Genomic DNA, 21,034 nt, shown 5'->3' with positions numbered 1-21,034 from the left:
ATATAGAGGGTAGTAGTAAGAAACGAAGGTTTACAGAATGTATTCTTTTAAAAAACATTAAAAAATGTTATGCTACTTCCTAAAACAAAAAAAAAATTACCATCGTAAAATAATATGAAAAAGGAACTTCTTCTTCTTTAAATGTAAATAAAAAGAGTTTTTCATGTTTATTGGCACACATAAAACTCGTCGAGTTCTGGCTTATAATAAGAATCATAGTGATTTGGTAGTGATTATTCATAGCGATTGTTTCGAACGTTATAAGTATCGACAGTCGTTGATACAGTAACACGCTGTCTTTTATTTGTGTAATTAGAATAAAAATTACGTAAAACTACATCTTACGTTACGAACCTTGCTTCAGAGAACACAAGAGTGTCCTCAAACTCTGTCAAAGCAAAATGCGACGTTCTATTTCGATGAAAAAGCTAATCCGCTAATTTCAACAAAACTGAAAGGATGCTACGTAAAACATATTTTACATAACTAATAAAGGAAAACAAAATACTCGACCAAACATAATAATAATAAAAACTAAATAGTAAAACAAACGTAACTATGAACTACGTATTAAAACTACGTTTCAAAATTACCCAAACTCGTAATAATACATTTCCTAAGAAATACTCTATGAAAAAGGAAACAAACAAATAAACGTTCTTTCCCTCCTCGATAGTTCTTCTTAATTCTATTAAACGCAATAAAAGTTCAATAATCTAATCATACTAAATCAAAAAAATCTCCTGTCGTTTTTTCTATACCTAATACGAAACATTTCCATCCCATTACGATATATTTAGCACGCTTCCAAATTCTGCAATCTTCTCTCGCGACACCCTCTATATACCCGTGTATACATCACAGTAAACGAACAAATGTAAAATAATCTAAGGAACTATTCGAATACTAATCGTACGTAGCACATTGCAAGAGCGTGTCTAGCACTTTCTACGTTATCGATCCCGTTTCTTGTCCACCGTGGGCGAACGTCTAGCGGCCGGAAAGGATGACGACTTCCGGTATCGGCTGCTGATTCGTCTCGCGGAAATAATCTGCGCGAAACCGCTGTACAAAAAAACATTTAACGCGGATACTGGTTATATTTATCATGATTACTTCGTCCAGCGACACATTTTTTGTCTCGTTTTATTTAAAATATCGAAACCTGTAGTCGACGGAATTAATTCCTTCGCTTCACGCGTTTTATCCTCGCTCAAAGAGATTTCTATATATCTTCAGCACCCCGTTCGAGTATTTCAATCGAAGTTAGTAGCAGTCTCGTTATAAAGTGGTATTTTCCTTCCTTCCTATATCTTTGTTCTTTCTTATTTCTTTTTTTTTTCGTCCTTGTTGAGGATCGAGCTCTTAATACTAAAGCACGTTCATTTATGTTTTTTCAGAAGTCGAGAGCGACGGGCTGTACGTGCTTTACGGCATTCTGTGACCCGTGAAACCTTCGCCTTCTATAACTCTTTGCCTATCTTTCTTCCCCCGGCTTAGTCGAAATCTGTTTGTCCCTTTTTGCCATGGGATCCGGAAGGTTCGTTCTTAAATATTATTATTATTATTATTATTATTAATTTGCATTTTAGTTTGTTAATTGGGAGAGGGTAATGTGGGTTTAGCAATACATTTATAGATTATGTATGTACATTTAGTAATACGGACGTTTGACATTTTCACTGCTACTAACAAGCTCTGCGTTTTGTTAATTGCTTCAATAATACTGGTACTAATAATACTGCAACTATTGCGTTTCTCTTTTCATTGAAGATCACTGTTGTTGCATCTTCACATTTAAAAGAAGATTATTGAACACGATTATACTCAGTCGATGTAGTAATATCTCGGTTAAAAAAAAAAGAAAAAAAGAGTAAATCTCTCCCGAGCAGGAAAAATGAAATTCTGATAGCAACAAAAGTGTTACAATGACTCTGGAATCATCGTGTAACCGTGTTTGAGACGGAGAAGTTACAAAAATCGTAAGTCGAGAAACGAATTTTCAAAAGAAATCTCATCGTGATTCAAGAATTGAAATCAAAATCGGAACGATCGATTTTCTTGCGAACGTTTCGAAATATTTGCGTAAACGATATATCTCTACGCGTGGATACAAATCTTCTTTCACGGTGTATCTTTACACGTTGACACATTTACTCAGGGTGACGTCATCGTGTTCCCGGCGCATCGCAAACAACCACCAAATGGAAATATTGGCTCAGCGTTCGATAAACCGGTATAAAATACGAAAATACGACAACCATATATTCGCGACAATGCAAAAATACGAGCCAGAAAAAAAGGAAATGGAAAGAAAGGCGGAGAAAGGTAAAAACTATACAATTGGTGGCTCACAAAACTGGTATAATACTAAAGATTGAACCTTTCGGATCGCCATGTTATATTAAAAGAAAAAAAGCCATGACAGTCGAAAAGTCCTGTTGTTGTTCCACCTATAGTACACGAAATCGTAGAAACAAAAGCACGATGTAAATATAATCGATCCATCGACGTGAAACAACAATCGCGAACGATGTTGTTCTGATACGTAGAACGTTTCGACGAATCAAATGTTACAAAATATTTCGTACGAAAATCATCGTCATGACTCTCTTACGCAATTAAGCTAATATTATCAGCGAAACTTTACAAGCTACAAGTTATAAATGTAAATTATTAATGTTAATAGATTCTCTTGCATCGCAATGACAAATTTGATAATAAAATAGATAAAGTTCCATTTTATATGAATGTTATAAGTTAAAATTATAAAAATTGCTTTGTGCAACGCGAACAAAGTAATCAATAATCTAAATCTAATCTAAACTTGTTTGTCGACTCGCTGATGTCATTAACCCTTCGTAGACAAGCTGGTTCGCTTGTGCTCTCAGCGATATTTCCCTTCTAAGCCTTATTTTTTTCAAATATCCTTTAACTCTTACGTAGACGATCAAAATACTGTGATTAATCAACTTAAAACTTTCCCATAAATTTCGACATTTTTGCATAGAAATAACCAAAGAATGGAGATATGCAGCATTTTATGATACCTTTGCTGGAAGGTAGAAAGTTATTGAAATAATAAAATAGAGAAGTATATCCAAGTAACCGAAGATTGCCCATACTACGGTTGAACATTTTGCACTGAAAAACTGACTGTATAATGTAATTTCAAATTTTTCGTAAGTCCGTGTACAACGCTAAAAGAATTGGATATAAAAGATCAGCTTGTTTATGGAGGATTAATTATTGAATTATTCTGCAGGAGAGCCAATGAGCTACTAACTTTCGTGAATCGAAATACGCATTTCGATGGTTTTTTGTGTTTATATATTTATATGTATGTATATATTTATATATTGGTTAGTGATATTTCACTAGTTTCCCCCGGGGATGACGATTGCCGGAATGGCGATCATCGTCAGGCAGACGGTCAAAATAAGAAGAAACAAAGACGTAACACAACGATTATGCATGTACACGTGGGCAGAAAGAAGCGTCATGCGGTGCAGCCAAGCGTGCGATGCTGTTTACCTGCGAACGGCACATCCCCGAAGTATTCCTCGACATTGTCCGTCGACATGCTCTTGTCGGACAGAGAAACGCTCGATAACGATCCGCTGCTAGCGTCCAGGGAGCCGCCGGCCGGAAACTGCAATAAATCCTCGTCGGTTTCCGTTTCCATGTCGCGGGACCGCCGTTTGTATACCTGCCAACAAATAACACCCAGGTATATGCATTTTTCATTGCTGTTTTTCCTCTTTTTTTCTTCAAAGATGACTCCTGATGAAATCCATTACGGACACATTTTAATCGATGGCCGGATTTTATTGGGTGTCCGATATTAATATTTTTACAACTTCTGAGTTTAGTAGTTTACCCAATTTCTTTTGGTTTTAGAATGTGGACAATCATATTTGATGGATAAAATAGTCTACGGATGTTTATCCAAGGTATCCAAATGCAATTAGGAATTGATATTGTATTAAGAGATCGAAATACGTCGTTTTATTATTTATAGCTTCTTGTTACTTTTGGAGCAAATGTTGCATTTATTATAAGATTACAAGATCGTTGATGTTCCATTCTTCCACATTTTGTAATTTAATAATTTAAATAATAAAGTAAGCGGAAATCTAAAACTATAACGTAAGAAAAATACTTTGAGCAAATGAATAATCACTTCTCATTAAGATTTCAGTTTTTTAAAAAAACAGTTTAGTTCTAACCAAATAATTCTGACAAACTGGTTTATCCAAGTAGTTTAATTTCTTCTTTTTTTTTGTTTAATATTTACATAAAAGCGTTGAATAGGGAAATTGCCCCATACAATTGAAATTTAATAATATATACACCGAAAGTTAACTATTTATGGTAAAAACGTGATTGTCAAATATTTAGATTATATTTAGTTTTTCCAATTTTTCCGCCTATTTCCAAGCACGCCCGCTTTTTTACTAGTAATACAGACTTGAATTACTAAAAAAAAAAAAAAAGGGATTAGAAATGACATTTCGTGCGGTAACGTTTACGAGCAGGTGCCCAGATTCATCTCTGAGCGTTGCACACGCGTCGAAAACATGCTGGTGCAGACCAAATAAAAAACGATTCCAATCCGATAGAAATCTATTGGGACGGATCACTTGATACGATTATACACAATAAACGTTATAAAATATGAATCGGGTAAATAAATCTCGCCAGGGATGTATTTGTATCCATAAAGCTTCGACCCGTAATTTAAACCATTGCCACACGTGTACGGTTATTAAAATTTCGATTTACCGAATCAAAAATATATCGTCGTCATTTGCCCCGAATTAACGCTCTGAATAAATGTTGAATGTTATAACAATAATAAAAGTCATCGAGTTCGTGTAAATATGTCGTCCAATTTTATAACTTTCAAATTAGTGGGAAACTTGGTCCAGCGAAAACTGTTGAAATAAAACTGTATTACAAAATATACACATAAAAAACTCTGTTTTTACATCTTCAATGGAGCGTTTCGTTCCCTTTTTGAAAAAACTAAAATATCAACTAAGGATACTAATCATCGTTTACATATTACAAACAGTGCTTAAGATGGTCTTGTTGAATACAATATTGAGATTTATTAATATAAACGATTGATAATTGATTGTTCAAATACCTTTTGATTGCGATAAATACTTTGTATCCTCTACGTCCACCCTGAAATTTGTTTCAATCTTTAAATATCGTAATCATGTCTGTTATATTTCATAAATAATAATAATAATAAATGTAATACAAATAATACAGACGTAAGATATTTTTACAGCAACCAAACGTGCAAATACTGCCACGATATACTGTAAATACAGATGTAAATACAAACTCTTGAGAGAAATCGTTTTACCATGAAGAAGGTGCACGTATCGCGAGCAGTTCATCCATAAAGAAACTCAAAGGTGGTAAGCGCGAACGAGATAAGATTCCCTCGCGTCATGGATCGCCGTTTTAACGCAATTAAAATTTGACGCCAGCAGAGACGACAGACGGTCAGACAGACAGACAGGCAAGCAGACAGACACGGGCGGTCGCATCTCGCGGTGTACGCATGGTATACATGCGGAAAGCGTCGCTACAAATTCGTAGATTTCTCGTCGTCGTCATGACGCAAGGAGAGAACGAGCGTTCGCGAGGAGAAGTCAGACAGGCATAGAAGCTGAGGGCTTCATTATTCAAAGGGTGTCGGCGTCTTGCATTCTGCCGCTCTGCTGGATCCGCGGAAGTTGACGGGTGTGAAGCAACCATCCGTGAGCAGTTCCTCCACCTCCTTCTCTTCCTTCGCCAAGCTTCAGGCGCGCCGCCACACGCTTCCTCTTTTCCATGATTCCTCCTCGACTCGATATGCCATTGATTCACACCGAAAAGATCGCTGACATTCGTTCCTGAACAACTTTGACGTAGCCCATATATTTTACGTTCTTTTTATCTCTTCTATCTTTTATTTAGTTAAATTCCGGTGTAGGCAATTTTAATCTTCGAATCGTTGACATTCGTTCGTGAACAAGTCCAACGAAGTCCGACTTTATATATTCCTTTTATTTCTTATTTATTTCATATTTTTATTTTAAAGGTTTATTTCGATGTACGATTTTAACAAATCGTTGAGATTTTCGTTTGCGAACGACTTTGACGCGACCCATTTTTTTACACACTTTTTCTCTTTTTTAGAGGTGTTATTTATAGGAAATGTTAACTCTTAAAACACTGGTATGTTCGTTTGTGGACGACCTTCACATGGTCGATTTTTTATTGTACTTTCATTTTATTCACTTTTATTTATTTATTTTAAAGATGTTTTAACGTAAAGAACCTTTAAATCGTCGATATAATGTATTTTCCCTTATTGGAAAAGAGAAGATCCGATACATAAAGTGAGTAAAAATTTGATCTTTGAGTGACCAATTTCTTTCGCCATGGATTGATCATTAAAGGAATACGAAACCGAGTAAACATTACATGCACTAGACAGTTTCTGTTTCCTGTATAACCAAGGTACCTTTACCACTATACCGCTCGAGGAGACGAGTAAATTGTGCCGAAACATCGGCTGTGTCTCGTCCGGGTTGATGAGATTTACGAGCGTCAATCGAAATCGAGGTTGACTCGTTATCGCCAGTCGCGACTCCGTGACTTGCCAATTACCGTCCCGCTAGATTGCCAGATCTATACACATACAGACATCTCGTTCAACGAAATTGCACATTGTAACTTCGTTTCCCCGTTTCGCATGTAACCTAATCCAAGCCCCTAACCCCTTTTCTTATATTTAGTTCTACAAATGGATCTACAAATAAATTCTCCAACAAAGTCTTTATTTTCTCACGTTTTATACATATCTACAAAAAAAATATTTTTTTATAACGTAAATGTATCTTAACAAATCATAAAATTATCTAGAATAATTTCTCTTAAAAAGAGAGAGAATGCTAAAAAATATCCCATTTTCCTTTTACCAAATTGATCCTGGTAATACTTAACTCTTGATTAATATTGTTATATAATAGATGATCACTCGTTTGACTTAGGTCATCTAATTTTACAATCTATAAGATTGATTTATACCTATTTCATATATAAATATAGCACTAAACCATAGAAAAAATGCAAATTGACACGTAGTACTCTAAACATAGGTAATTTACTAAAACTGCAAATCGCTTATAGCTTAATAATACCAGTTGAAGTTTAAATACTTATTCCTCTTCCTTTATCTATATTAATACCTTTATACGCACCAGAGCAACTTGTAATCCTAAACTCGAGTCTAACTTTTACAATAAACTCTTAAACAATTCAACAGACTCTTAACAAACTTACGTATCTTAAATATACCTACGCTTGTCGATATAACTGATTACTTATCCAAATGTTCCTCGAATCGATCCACGGAAAGAACCAGGCGTCTGTACACACACGACAGAGAGGAGAAAATCTGGTAAAAACCATACGCGACATCGTATCCGTGAAGATCCTGAAGCACTAACTACTCGATATCCTTGAAGCGGAGGTAACCGTACATGCCGGCAGCCAAAGCGTCTTGCCTTCATCCGGCTCCTTTCGCTGAAGGATATATTCACTGTACGATATTTCGTGAAGCATGTATAACCGCTGAAAGACACGGATTGCGAACGCACATAGCAGTCAGCGGAAAGGAACTAGCGAGAAAGGACAGGCGTTGGGGTAGCGAGAGCGAATTGGAGTGGGTGCTGAAGAAGGATGCAAGGAACACATAGTTGGTAGACGGTATGGGAAGAGAGGACGCGTGTGCTACACAGAAAATACGATGGTTCGAATCACGAGATGGCGCACCTGTAGAGGGTACGAGATAGATGAGAAACGAGGGAGAAATAGAGGCACACGGTGGATGTTGTGTGGATATCCATTCGCGGCGGATGGGAAGCGAACGTAGTCAGTCTCACAGCAGAACGATCACAGGATGACGCGGCAAACGGCGAGAAACGAGCGATACAGGCAGCATAGAGCGACAGAGAAGTCGGCCTCCTTGCAAATCGCATCACAGATCAAACACGGCTTGTATATTAAACGTAACCTGCTATAAAGCGTCCTGCCAACTGCTTATCTACTGTCCACGTTCCAGGACCGTCTCTCGATCTTAAGAACACTTACTGAGCGGTATTTTTCACGATATCCTTCCAACAATTGACACGATGCAATCGCTGTGACATCGTTATTCGTCTGTCTCGATGAATGATAAATGATTTTAAATATGCTACCGTTTACGAGACCAGCATTGCGGACCAGTACTTTCGCGACCAGATACGTTGGCTACGTTTGACATCCCGACATGTGTTACAAGGTACATACACGCGCCAGTCCTTAGTCGCAGCCAAGGATGCAAGATTGAACGCCCGCGAACGCACGCTCCAGTGGAGATCGTGTGGCGAATCGCGAAGACGTTTGTACCGCGTCAGCCGCTTAAGATCTACTGGGAGACTGCGATTTGCATGCGATTCCAGAGATAAATGTATCGCTGTTGAGGCAAAGGCTTGGCAGATAACGTGGGTTTTTGAGATGTTATGGATCGATAATTCTAGGAATGTTTCGTGAGAGTTGGCGTGATCGAAATGGTTTGATAAATGTAATAACGTAGATACGCGAATTCTGCATCTTTTACGGGTTTTTACATTGGACGTTAGATTAGCTTTGGTAAGGCTAATGTTTGATATTAATCTTGACATTGTGTTTATGAGAACCTTTAGGCTATGAACGATGTTTGCTAATTTGCTAATGGCAAAAGTTACTTACCAAGAATTCCACCTCACCAAAAATTCGCACGTCACACAAATACTGCACAGAGCTAGAAAGAAGCGCCTTCGAAGGAAAGTGGATCTAATCGGTTATTTCCGATAGATCCAACACAATCGTAAACTTTTAGCCAAGAACGTCGCATCTACAAATGAGACCTCATCGTGTGACAGTGAACAAGGAAAGAGAGTATTCTCTTCGCTTCTTTTTGACTCTGCAGTACATAAACATAAGCGACAAACCGACCAAAGCCTCCAAATGAGAAGCTTGAAAGTTAAACCAACAGAAGCAAACCACCCAAAATCACCCACCAATAAGTCTACAAAATAAGTCCAACTCACCTGACTCAAAGGACGAATCCTTTCGTGAATCGACTTCTCAGCCTGCATTGCAGAAGGTGGCGGATGATCAGGCGTCGGTGGCTGAACATAGTGCGTTGGACTGGTGGGCAGCATCATTTGTACTCGTTTCAGGCGCTTGTCAGTTGCTTCGCGACCTTCTGGCGTAGAATGCTCGTCGATAGCGTCGCGCTTGTCGTCCAGAAGACTCTCCTGGGAAGACTTGAGCGTGAGGAACGCGTTCGACACGAACATCGGTTCCTGGACGAACGAATCGGTCTCGCTGCACGGCGATTTGTCTGCGCAAGGACTACTCTCCGGTTCATAATTCTCGAACGCGTGTCTACGTAATTTTCGTCGAGGGTTCAACGTCTTGATCGGTCTGTTCTCGTAGATGGAAGTTATGGCAACCGGTTCTACGTTAGTTTCGCGTCTTTCTTCGCCATCCGGCACGCGAGACTTCATTTCCACGTATTGGTCCACGCTTCTGGTCACGTGACGCAATTGTTCACGGCGTTTTTGTAACTGCTCCAAGTCGATATGGCTGCGGGCGCCGCTGCGCGCCATGAATAAATACTCGTAGTTGCTCGGGCCCAGAGAACAGTCCGCTGATAAAGACATCTGGGTCTGCAAGTGCGTCGGTGAGACGGAGAGATTGCGTCTGGGTGGCTTTTTCGGTGGAGTTGGCTGGAATAAGATACATTGCTACTAATTTTACGCTTGAGGACCTGTTAATATATTTCGCGCTGAGAAAATAGATTTTTCAGGAAATTTTGAACGAAAGTTGGAAAATTGTAGTAGAACGAGACAAATGTAAAATTCTGTATATTTCAGTCTTGTTGTGTCTAATTGCCTGTTTAAATAACGTTTATAAAAATATGTATTGAAGAATTTGATGAATTAGAGAACAGTCAGGGGATGCAGACAGCATGAATCAGACGATATTATGGAGAAATAGTAATTATCGTATGTGGAGAATAAATAATCAGTTAGATAGATTAAATACAAGTTTGATATATTCCAAAACAACGAAATATTAAAGTAGCTCTAAAAGAATAGTTTTTGACCGCAATTTAGATATAGTAGCTACTTAAATCTTAACTGATAATGTTGATAACTATATCTTAGTTGAATATAAAATATTGGCACTTAGACAACAACTGACACAAAATACGGAAATAAAGAATACAGTCTCAATTAAGAATTGCGATTAACAACAATGAAAATGGAGCCTTCTCCATCTATAAAAACAGTTCAATGTTAATGAAGTTCGATTAATAACAATCGTTCGCATATCTTTCGAAAGTAATATTCGATCGGTATTTTTTTTCACGAAGTAACCTCGTTCGAAGGAAAAATGTGTAGCCAGCGTCAAGCTGTCATGCCGGGCCAATTAACTTGCGATCAATTTGTCCACGTTAACGAACTGTAAGACGCAGAGATGATTCATTGCCGGTTCTTCGCGCAGTAAAAAAAGCTTCAATCTCGAACAAGTGGGAAAAAAATAGGGAAGAAGGATGCTTGAGAAAAAAACAATTCAATGTACAAATTGAGATTCTGCTTGAAATTAACAATCGACCGGTATTTAAAGAAAGGGAAGGAAAACAAGAAAATGTCAATATGAAGCTTATAAAAATTCCAAATACGATACAATTTCATAATACGACGTGGCAATGTAAGCATAAGAAATTGATACTGATTTACATAATTTTTAAATCTACGTAAGTTACGTAATACCATTACGTATAGTACAACAACAATTTAATTATAAAATTATTTATACAGGATATAATGAAAATAAGCGACTTTGGTATCGTGTTCTACTAAAGATAAGTTCATTTCTCCTTCTCCAAACAATTATTCTTTTTTTAGTTAGAAATAAGTAATTGTAGTATTTGAGATAGAATAATAGCGTATATTATGATAAATTAATCTCTGCCTGAAAGTTCGATAGGCAAAGAATTCTCATATTTATTCTTATGAAGCTTATATCTCTAAACTGACAAGTTCTTTTCCTTTTCAAATAAAATACTGACCCTTGACTATCACGTAACACAAAAATCAGAAAACCAACGGAAATAGACTTATCATATTTTTTCTCCTGTAATCTTCAGACGTGATCGCTACTCTTACGAAATTCCAATGCAAACAACAAAATTTCTTATATCTGAGAAAGAATCTCTTTCTTAAATATATGTTACAGTTTTTCTTAAACCATTTAGAATCTTCTAGGTTGTTTAACAAAGATTAAGATTTGCACATAAAAATTAAAGAACCACATCAAAGTTAAAAACAAAATACAATACCAAAGTTCACTATCACCTATTTTGTTTACATCTTGTATATATATATATATATCATCAAGAATACCAATAATATCACCAAAAATGAAAGTAAAAATGTTATTAAATACTTCGTACATTTCATCAACAAAGACACAATACGTCGGATCAGTTACTAGAATGAAAGATTTCGCTTCGAACGAGTATACTTTTTGCGACATAGTACAACTCTTCACCGAGTCATAGACGAGATGTCGAGACGAAAAGGGGAATCGGGGTATTCTTACCGAGACTTTACTGTTGGAGGCGGGGCTGTGAAGAGAACTGGACAAGGGTGCCATTGGCAAGTAAATCCCGGCAGCGCTGGAATCGTTGGGCAAACAACGCCGGTCCCGTGGGCTCGGTCCACCGACGCTCGAGGACGAGGAAACGCTCAATTGATCCGACTCCCTGCCACCCCCGTATCCCGTGGGTAATGTCAAGGACAGATCCTCCGACACGAAGCTACCCTCCATTGTTCCACGAGGTACCGGTGGCGTTTGGTACAATCCGTTGTCGGAACCCCTGCGCAACCAAACTCAACGTCTCAGCGGGACCAACTCACCATTAACTTGGAATTGCTAATGGTTTACTTCATCGAACAAATTCACTTTTTGTTTTTTAATTTGTTTCGTTCTTTGTTTGTTCGTTCGTGTATGATGACAAAGTAAATTAGGATAAATATCATGCAGTAGCGCTTTGGACGATTGACACTGTAATATATTATGGATTTAAAGGAGTGTTCTTTGAATTATGAAATATTTGACGATGAAGATTTTGTTTAATTTCTCCATGATAGAAGATGATTCTTATGATTCTTGTTGTATGGTGCAGTTTGATTAGATACAATTGAAAACAGTATTATTTATATATTAATTCGTTTGGAAATTATTCTACTTTTTAGAGATTTACGCGTGAACATGTTTTTATCGATGCTTTGAACTTCATATTTAATATGAAATTCAAACATTAAACTAAGTTAATTATATTTAAAATCAAACAGCAAATAATCCAGAAAATACACATAACGCTGTAAAATTACGAAAAACCCATCACCATGAGATCAATTTCCAAGCAAACATATAATAAGTTTATCACTCTCCACAACAATTTTTCCAAGATTTTCCAATTCCAATTTTCCCTATACTTTGCCTATTTACGCGTCACGAATATCCAATATGAATTACAAAAACGCAACAGGTTGCAGCGTCGTAAAATTCACCGCAGTGTATCTTCGACAGACAATCGAATAGAGAATCGATTTCAGTGCAGGAGAATCGAAAGCGCTAGCATTGTGCTGGAGAACGTTTGCATGTCATTACCGTGTGATGTCGCGCTGTGCTAATGGTATTCTGTCGGTGATAGTGTTTTGTGGTTTGTCGTCGGGAGTTTGATCGGAACTTTCGAGAGTATTTATCGAGTTCAGAGTGTCGGACATGGACATAAAGACGCTGTCGAAGACGGAACTGGGGTCGGAGTCCTCTGTCTGCTGGAGGGTCCTCCATACTCCGTTCACAGGTCCCCCATATTCCTCGTTTTCACTGAAATTTCGCAATCCATCCGGTATCGTAAGATTTGAACGCGGTTTACAACGACTCCACTATCGTAGCATACTGAAAAGCGAAGCAGTGCAGCCGGCGTTCCACCGATCAAGCGAATACAGCGCAGAACAGCCATTTTATAAATACGTCGCTTTCGAATTTTTATTCTTTCGAATTGCACATTATTAGTTTTATCGTTGTATATTTCTTTACTTGAAGATTGTAATTAAGTATGGGAAGTTTTTGATTGTTTCTATCTTTTCAAATTTAATATTACGATTGAATGTTAGTACGTATATTAAAGATAACTTGATGAGCTAGCTGAGATAATTGTAAAATATTGCTGTATCAAATGGTTAATATATCGTTATTTAAATAGTTCATATGTTTCAAATAGCTAAATCAATAATATGTTTGTTGCATACAACGATTCAATTAATTCTTTATTATGTTCTGAAGAAGGTGTACCACACGTTTGAAGGTTTTAATTGTGATTCGAGTTTTTCGGTTGAGTTCAATGGATGTTTAACGAAAGAAAGGCTCAGATCTACTTGCACCATTCATAAATCGCTAATAATGCTAAACATTTCCATCAATGACATTTGTCTTCCTAATTAACATCTTTTTAAAAATACGTCTTCGATACGAATACGACACGCCCCTTTTTCTCCATCTTCAATTTTCTCAAAGAAACTATGCTATCGAAGAATCGCCCAGAAAACCTTCGTTACGGCGATCTTCCACAATTAAGCGTACTAGGCGCGAAGAGGCGCGGATACAATGGCCAGTGCTCGTTCATTGGTCAAACTAACGAATGGCACACGACTCCGAGTATCATCATCTCTCCTCTCGACAATGCGTAAGTTGAAGCGGAGACGTCCGCGGGCGAGTGTCGACTTTTTAATGAGGCCACGTAGGCGAGGTCGGAGGCGAGCAGAGAAACGAGTAAGAGAGAAGCAGAAGGACCACACCGGTGTGGCGCGCCGCTAGGCAGAACAGGGGAACAGAGGAGTGGAAGCAAGCGAAGCCAGAGGTGAATGAAGAGCCGGCGAACCGCGGTTGGAGGCCATGCTCATAGGACGAGGGAGAGAGCAATGGTTATTAGTTTTATGCTGAGACGGGCTAACATTTACATTGTTTAACGTGATGGATTCATCTCGAGGCGGCCGAGCCACGGCTGCCGACGTCAAACATTGACGGTGGAGGTGCGGAAAGCTCTGGTACCGCTCGTTTTCCCCTTGCTCCTCTTCTCGTCTTTCGTTTCTCCACTCGCCGTCTCCCTTTTTCCCTCTGACAGTTTCTCGGTCGACCTCGGTCCTCTTTCTCTGCCTAGTCAGGCCAACCGCGTTTAGCAGCTGCCAGTAGCACCAACAGAGAGAGGAGAGACAGAGAGAGAGAGAGCAGAAGAGAAAGAAAGTGGGAACGAGAGTACCAATGGGGTATACGGCGGGGGTGACCCAGGGGTGAACGAGGCGGTCGGACTCACCATCGCCTGCCTACATCAGGAAAATTAAACCAAGCCAAGCGGTGCTTAACGCGCTGGGGCTACACGCGGCCGCGCCACCTCCTCCAACCTCTTCTCCTCCACCTCTACTTTCAGCTTCCCTTTTCGGTCCGAGAACCTTTCCTCCTCTGCTCTCCTACCCCATCCAACGTCCTCTCTTCCTGACCACCCTCACAACCTAACCCTCTCCTCCCCTTCTCGTATGCCTGTGCTCGGTGCAACCAGCATCGGTACTAAAACGATACCAGCGACGCCGTTAACCATCATCCGAGCACTCGCTGCTCGCCACTCGTTCATTCACTCCGTGTGCCCAGGTCCACGTCTATGCTTTTGTTTACACGACATCTCCTATATTAAAGCAGCCACGGCTATGCGCCCATCTATACTAAATATCTGCCCTTTTTAGAAAATATTACCGGGGCCTCTCCGCTCTTATCCGATGCACCGACGCGATATTCTTTTCTCTCTCCCCGACCAAGATGACGCCGGATGAACACAAATACTCGGGGAACAGGTAGAGCTCAGTAGAATTGTTCTTTTCCTCCGGGTTTTTTTTCTTTTTCTTTTTTCTGTTTGTTTGTTGGGTTGTTTCTTTTCTTTTCTAGGCTGCTTTTCCTCGCTGGAAGAGGAGATCGTTGCATGGAACGCAAAATGCGAATAGCGTGTACCGATGCGTTCTTGTCGGAGATGGCGATGGCTCGTCACGATCGAACAAGCCGGTGTTTCGCATCAGTGGAACGGAGCTTGGTTGGTTATTGTTAGTCATCTCTTTTTGTCGGAATGAATATTCGCGAGATAAGTTGCGTTTGTTTGTCGTTTTCTTGTTGTAGTTATCTTAAAAATGATAATTTTACGAGCAAGTCTATCGTTGAGTCAAGTGAAGTTGTTCAGTGAAATTCTCGACGTTTTCCTATAGTTCTTATTCGTTTGAAATTGAAACAATTATAAAGTACAATAAAGTATAAAATATTCTATCTAACGATCTGATATAATATAAATCTTGGAAATTACGATATTATCAAGTCTTCTTTAAATCTCCTTATGCACATCTCAATTTCTTCTCTTTACATTCTCCGAACCCGAGAATCGTTTAAATGCCCTTAACTATAAATCAACACGACGACTCGTTCCATTGGCAATGCTTATCGTAGCTTGAAGCGCAGAGCGCAGTAACGCATAACATGTAGAGTCACAAGAAAGTTTTACGATCGTAAAAGGGTCAGGAAAAAAAATGAAACATCGAAAGCGACGACAGGCGCGAACCAGTGTGAAAATAGGGGAAAAAAGATTGGATACTCACAAAGACATAACGGAAGTGCCGGAAACGCGGCGATCGTCGTCTCGAGGCTTATGATAGAACTGCCATTGAGTGGGCGATGTCCCTTCCGCCGGAGAAAGATCATCCCCTGGGCGAACGTTTTCGTAAGGGCTACCCAATGAATCGTTTCCCTGGACCGGAATGGGTGGCAAGTTCTCGCTGTCTGCGTCGCTTTCCACACCAGAGGAAGACCTGTGCCCTGTTCCCAAAGTTTCATCAGTGAATTTCATTCATTTTACAGTACGCTTTAGTTAAAACTTTATGAGTTACAGAAACAATTTACTAATGAGTCAAAGTGACCCAACTAATCTTTGTTATACGCTAACAAATAATTTTCGTATAATATCTAATTTTATATTGTAAAATAGCCAACAGTCCTTATATCAAATTGACAAATATATGTATCTAATACGGACCACTTGAATCATTTCGTCCAATTCATCGTAATTTGTCCAACCTATATTCGCGTCCTTTTACGTCGCCAATATTTACAATACAATTTCGCTATCAATACGCAATTAAGAACCATCGCTTTAATCATTAACCAAACACAACGCGAATTACCGCTTAACAAACAATCGTCGATCAACGATACAAAATCAAACTGGAATCGCGGATATTGCAAACAGAACAATATCAAACTTTCATCAGAGGATCATCGTTAACAAGATTTAACGTGCTATCGCGTTAAATCTTGTCACGCGAAGTTCGATCATGCAAATATTTTGAAAATCGACGGGAACAGGCTTATCGGAGCCAGTTTATCGCTGCCTACTTGTAAGCAATGATTGACAACGGCAAGAAAAAGCGCTTTTTTTCTCCCGAGACATGTCTCGTTAATTGCACAGCTCGTTTACTCGGGATGTCGCGTCGAGGCGGGAGAAAAAAAACCAGCGTCGCAGCGGATACGCACTTTTTATCACCGCGGTGATGTCCTGAGTGACGTGTGGTGGGAACTGTCCCAGAAGATCGAGCACCGTGTTCTGTCGCGAGTCCCGGATGCCCAGGTCTACACCTCGGTCCAGGAGCGCTCGCACGACTTCCATTTTGCCGCACAGCGCCGCCTCGTGCATCGCGGTCCCAGCGGACGTCCTCGTGTTTACGTCCACGCCTGCTGCCAGCAACACTTCCACCACAGCTCTAAAACCAACATTTAAGTACTTTTCTTTTATTTCTAGGCTCAATTACAGTCTGTTTTTGTAAAAGAATCAAATTGGTAGATGACTGTTTTCTTGGAATAAAATATGAAAAAAATGATCAAAGTTTGTGAGCATTGTAGATAAATGTAATTGTATAACATGATATAAGACTGGATATAACGTATTTATATCCCCTCCATAAGTCACGAGATATTCAAATAAATGATAAAATAATACTGTGCATCACTAATTTGCATCAACCCTTGGAAAACCTAATTGAATTAATCTAATTCTATTTCGATGTTCGTTTCCATTAAGAATGAATCAATACGTGTACCACAAATTTGACATTTACTGTCATATAAATGAATCGACTCTATCTTATTTCAACAAATTCTCCAGAAATATTATCGATCTCTTCATCCATTAATCATACACGAGCCAATGGCACGCTCCTCCATAAACGTCATTCCGTTAGTAGCTTAAACCTTTCACGCAGAACCTCCCCTAAAATTAACAAACCAAATTAGTAGAAGCTATCCTCGAATTCCCTTTAGCCGCGAATATATCATCGGCCGTTGAAATTTGCTGAAGCGGAACCGGATGGAAACCGGTGATCGAGGAGCGGTTCTCGAGGGCAGAGAGAGGATCCGTGGCTCCGCGGATCACCGGTGTCAGCTGAAAGTGGCCCGCTTGCACGCATTTCCCATTTCGACGCGATACCAGCAGCAGCGTGTAGCACGAAACCCAGATTTCGTTTTGTATCTGTCGGCTGGTGTGCACCGACTGCAGTGACCGCAGCCATCCGTCGCATATAGGATTCGTGGCTGGGAATCGGATTCACGTGCACCTATGTTGTTATTACCGTGCCATAGGGGTATTTGTATACTGGCTTACCAAGAGCACCGATATTGAATCCGATAATAGACATTACTCCCAGCCCCCGGAATCCATCCCTCGTCCCTTCCACACCGAAAACCTCCCCCTGGTTGTGTTTCTCTTTCGCCTACACACGTCCTCTCCCTTTTGGTCCCGCTATGGGCTCTGGCTCTGTCTATCGCCGCCCACGCATCCAACAGATCCACCAAATATCGCGGCGGGGCGCGTGAAACGCGTGCGTGAACGCAATCATCGCAGTGTGCATCGAGTACACAAGCGAATCCTGGCCTACGTTCCGACGTGACCGGCTAGCTACGTGTGTACACTTTGGTCTTGCGCGCGTACACAACGCCGGGAACGAGCGTACACGATCGAGTTCCGCACATCGGGATACCGTAGTTTCGCGCCTGTCCAAACAGTCAAAATGCCGGTACACACACCCGAAGACCCGGTATGCTGTTTGACCGTGGAGATTGTTCACCGGAGACCAGCCAGATTTTCCAACCTAATCAGCGCGACGAGATCCGATCGAATCGCGTGAAACTTTATTCGGGGTACTGACACGGGAACGTGGCTGTAGAGCTAGCTGGTTCTTCTCAGTCAGATGGATTTCGTTTGAGCGATGAATTTGGTATTTGGGGTTAACTACTATTGTAGATTAGGTAGTTTTTAGACTTTAATTCGATAAATAGAGTGTTCTCGCAAGTTAATGTTTGCAAGTGAATATTCTTGGTATTTTATGTAGGTGATAGAATAAAGGGGAAGAATAAGAAATAAAGCGACAAAGTGGTTGAAAAGAAAAAGTACAATATTATATTACATATAATATAATAAAGTACGATACTTCGATATCACTTGGAAATTGAAAGAATATTTTATGTCGCGTAGCGTAAGATAACAGATCCATTCGTTCGTTAATGGGACTTGCAGCAACTAACTCGACCAGTCATTGTAGACATCGATTAATAACTAATAACGCTGTCGCAGGTTACTTAAATTCAAGCAACTTGACCAATCTGCACGAGACTTAGCAACATTGTCATAAAATGACTTTTCAACTAAAATACTTTTATTTAAATTATGTATAGCAAAATTATTTTTTCTTTTTTTTTTTTAATATTTAGCATGGAAAATTAAAACAAATGAAGTATTATTTTCGCTGGTATGATAAATTTACACTCAGCTTCTCTTACATACAGGGTGCATAATTGTGTATGAATAAATATTCAAAACGTGGATATCAAAAGCGGGAAAAGAAACATTTATCTAATGGTAGCCAGGGCGACGTCACGTCTACCTAGTGACAGCTGATGACCGCTCGCGCCAGCGAAGTCACGCATACGTGACAACGTTAAAATGTTAAATAGTGGAATATACTTGAACACGGTGTCTCGTTGACACACGATCGCGGCACTTGGAGTGCGTGAATAGTCGCGTGAACACCACGCGTGTACGTACACACGAACACTCGTTGTGAAACTGTACAGCGCGTGCGACTCGCGAGCGCGTGCCACGCGCGCTGTATACACTATGGTGTATTTATCACGCGGCTGTATACACTATGGTGTATTTATCACGCGGCTGTATTCCACTATGGCAAGTGCGATCAGAAACAGAATATCAAGGGACGTGTGAACAACGAATATTGCTTGGTTTTGACAAACTGTTTACGTGAATGAGATTTCGTAGGGAAACTTTCGGAACAAAGTAAAATAGACGATAGAAAGAAGATGTTGGAATTTTCAAGATATATCGTGTTCATTTCTTCCTATTATTTTTTATTTTTGAGAAATATGCGTCATACGGTTTCAATAATTGGTAGTATGCTAGTATATGGTATCGATTAATTATCTTTTTAAGTTTTGAAGAAGAAAATTAATACAGTTATAACTTTAGTTACAAATTAATATATTCTTCCTTCTATTAATGTTAAAATTAATAGAATTCCAATAGCCTTATGACGCAGTCAACAGAAGTTTATCGATTGCAGTATTTCAAACAAAAATTCCTATTATTCCATAGTTACGAAGGAGATCGACATTTCGTATAAACTGATCATTTGATGTAAAATATAAGCTGATCATTTAACATATATTTTATAGTTCGTTCATCTGACGTATTTAATCAGAAACGATATCACTGTAGCTGGTAATATTCTGTGAACATGTTAAAGTAATTATATAATAACATGTTGTACAAAAAGTTAAATTTCCACAAACAACCTCGTCATAAGTCTATAAAATTTCTCATAACTTTGACTAATCTGATAAGTAATTCTATCGTTAAGTCCAAGTGATTTCACTAATTTAAATAAGACCTTAAAATTAATATACAGAATAATATATATCTTTAGAAACCTGTCACGTGCTTTCCATGAAAATAAGGCCAATAAAGTTCGTCTAACGAATCATTCGATATATACATATTTCGGTTTCGATATCGCGGAATCTGCATGGACAACAGGAGTCGAGAATGGCCAGAGGGGCACAGATTGAGCGGTTTCCACCAGAGAATGAGGGAAAGGGTAGAAAAGAGGAGGATGGCGCATCGCTAGCGACGGAAAATGCATTCATCGGACTGTGTATCGCGACGCGATCGCATTATAAGCGGCTAGCGCCAGTTAAAGCGATTACCGGCAGCAAGGCTGCATAGAAAAACCGACGTTATACCCGATTACAATATGACTGCCGTTTCGCGGCGATTCACGATCGGCGAACGAACGATTTTCGATCGAGCCACGCGTGCACCCGTACCCAGCCGTTCCATCCTACGCTCGTCCAACAACGTCGATTATTTTAAAGGCTTACCAGCCGGATTATGGACGTGACGCCGCTATGTTAAATGAGAATGAATTGGCCGAGCAAAGCGTTAAATACCATTCCCTTCCCCGCTCTTGCAGTCCTCTGTTTCCCGATGCTGGAAACGAACGACGCAACAATGGTTCTTTGGGTGTTTGAGGGGGTTGAAGACGTAGGTGTATTTTGAAACGATTTAAAGAAATTGTAGAGAGAAGTCGTGTTGATTGTAAGAGGTTTCGTTGTGACTGCTTTAAGCCGGTGATACATATTGAGAAGTAAAACTCTAGAAAGTAAAATTGTGGATGAAGGATGGAAGGGGGTAGGAAGGTGTTTCAACTTTCTAGTTCAATATGAAATAAACCAGATGATTAAATAATTAGAAATGAAGTGACTCGTG

General features: G+C 39.4%; 1 protein-coding gene across 2 annotated transcripts in view; it reads right to left on the bottom strand.

Annotated features, from left to right (window-relative positions):
- The window catches only part of LOC117213700 (ankyrin repeat and SAM domain-containing protein 1A-like), a 77,833-nt gene that overhangs the window by 38,366 nt on the left and 18,433 nt on the right, over positions 1-21,034 (bottom strand). For both annotated transcript variants that reach the window (XM_033459257.1, XM_033459258.1), the window contains 5 exons: positions 16,735-16,961; positions 15,804-16,020; positions 11,707-11,983; positions 9,141-9,824; positions 3,535-3,709 (listed from right to left, as the gene is read on the bottom strand). In XM_033459257.1, the coding sequence (XP_033315148.1) occupies positions 3,535-3,709; positions 9,141-9,824; positions 11,707-11,983; positions 15,804-16,020; positions 16,735-16,961 (1,580 nt within the window). The remainder of the gene's footprint in view (positions 1-3,534; positions 3,710-9,140; positions 9,825-11,706; positions 11,984-15,803; positions 16,021-16,734; positions 16,962-21,034) is intronic.

Source organism: Bombus bifarius, unplaced genomic scaffold, assembly GCF_011952205.1.
Source record: "Bombus bifarius isolate JDL3187 unplaced genomic scaffold, Bbif_JDL3187 scf7180000009125, whole genome shotgun sequence".
Taxonomy (NCBI): Eukaryota; Metazoa; Arthropoda; class Insecta; order Hymenoptera; family Apidae; genus Bombus; species Bombus bifarius.
The sequence above is the reverse complement of the archived record's forward strand: the minus strand, read 5'-3'. Positions and strand labels throughout refer to the sequence as shown.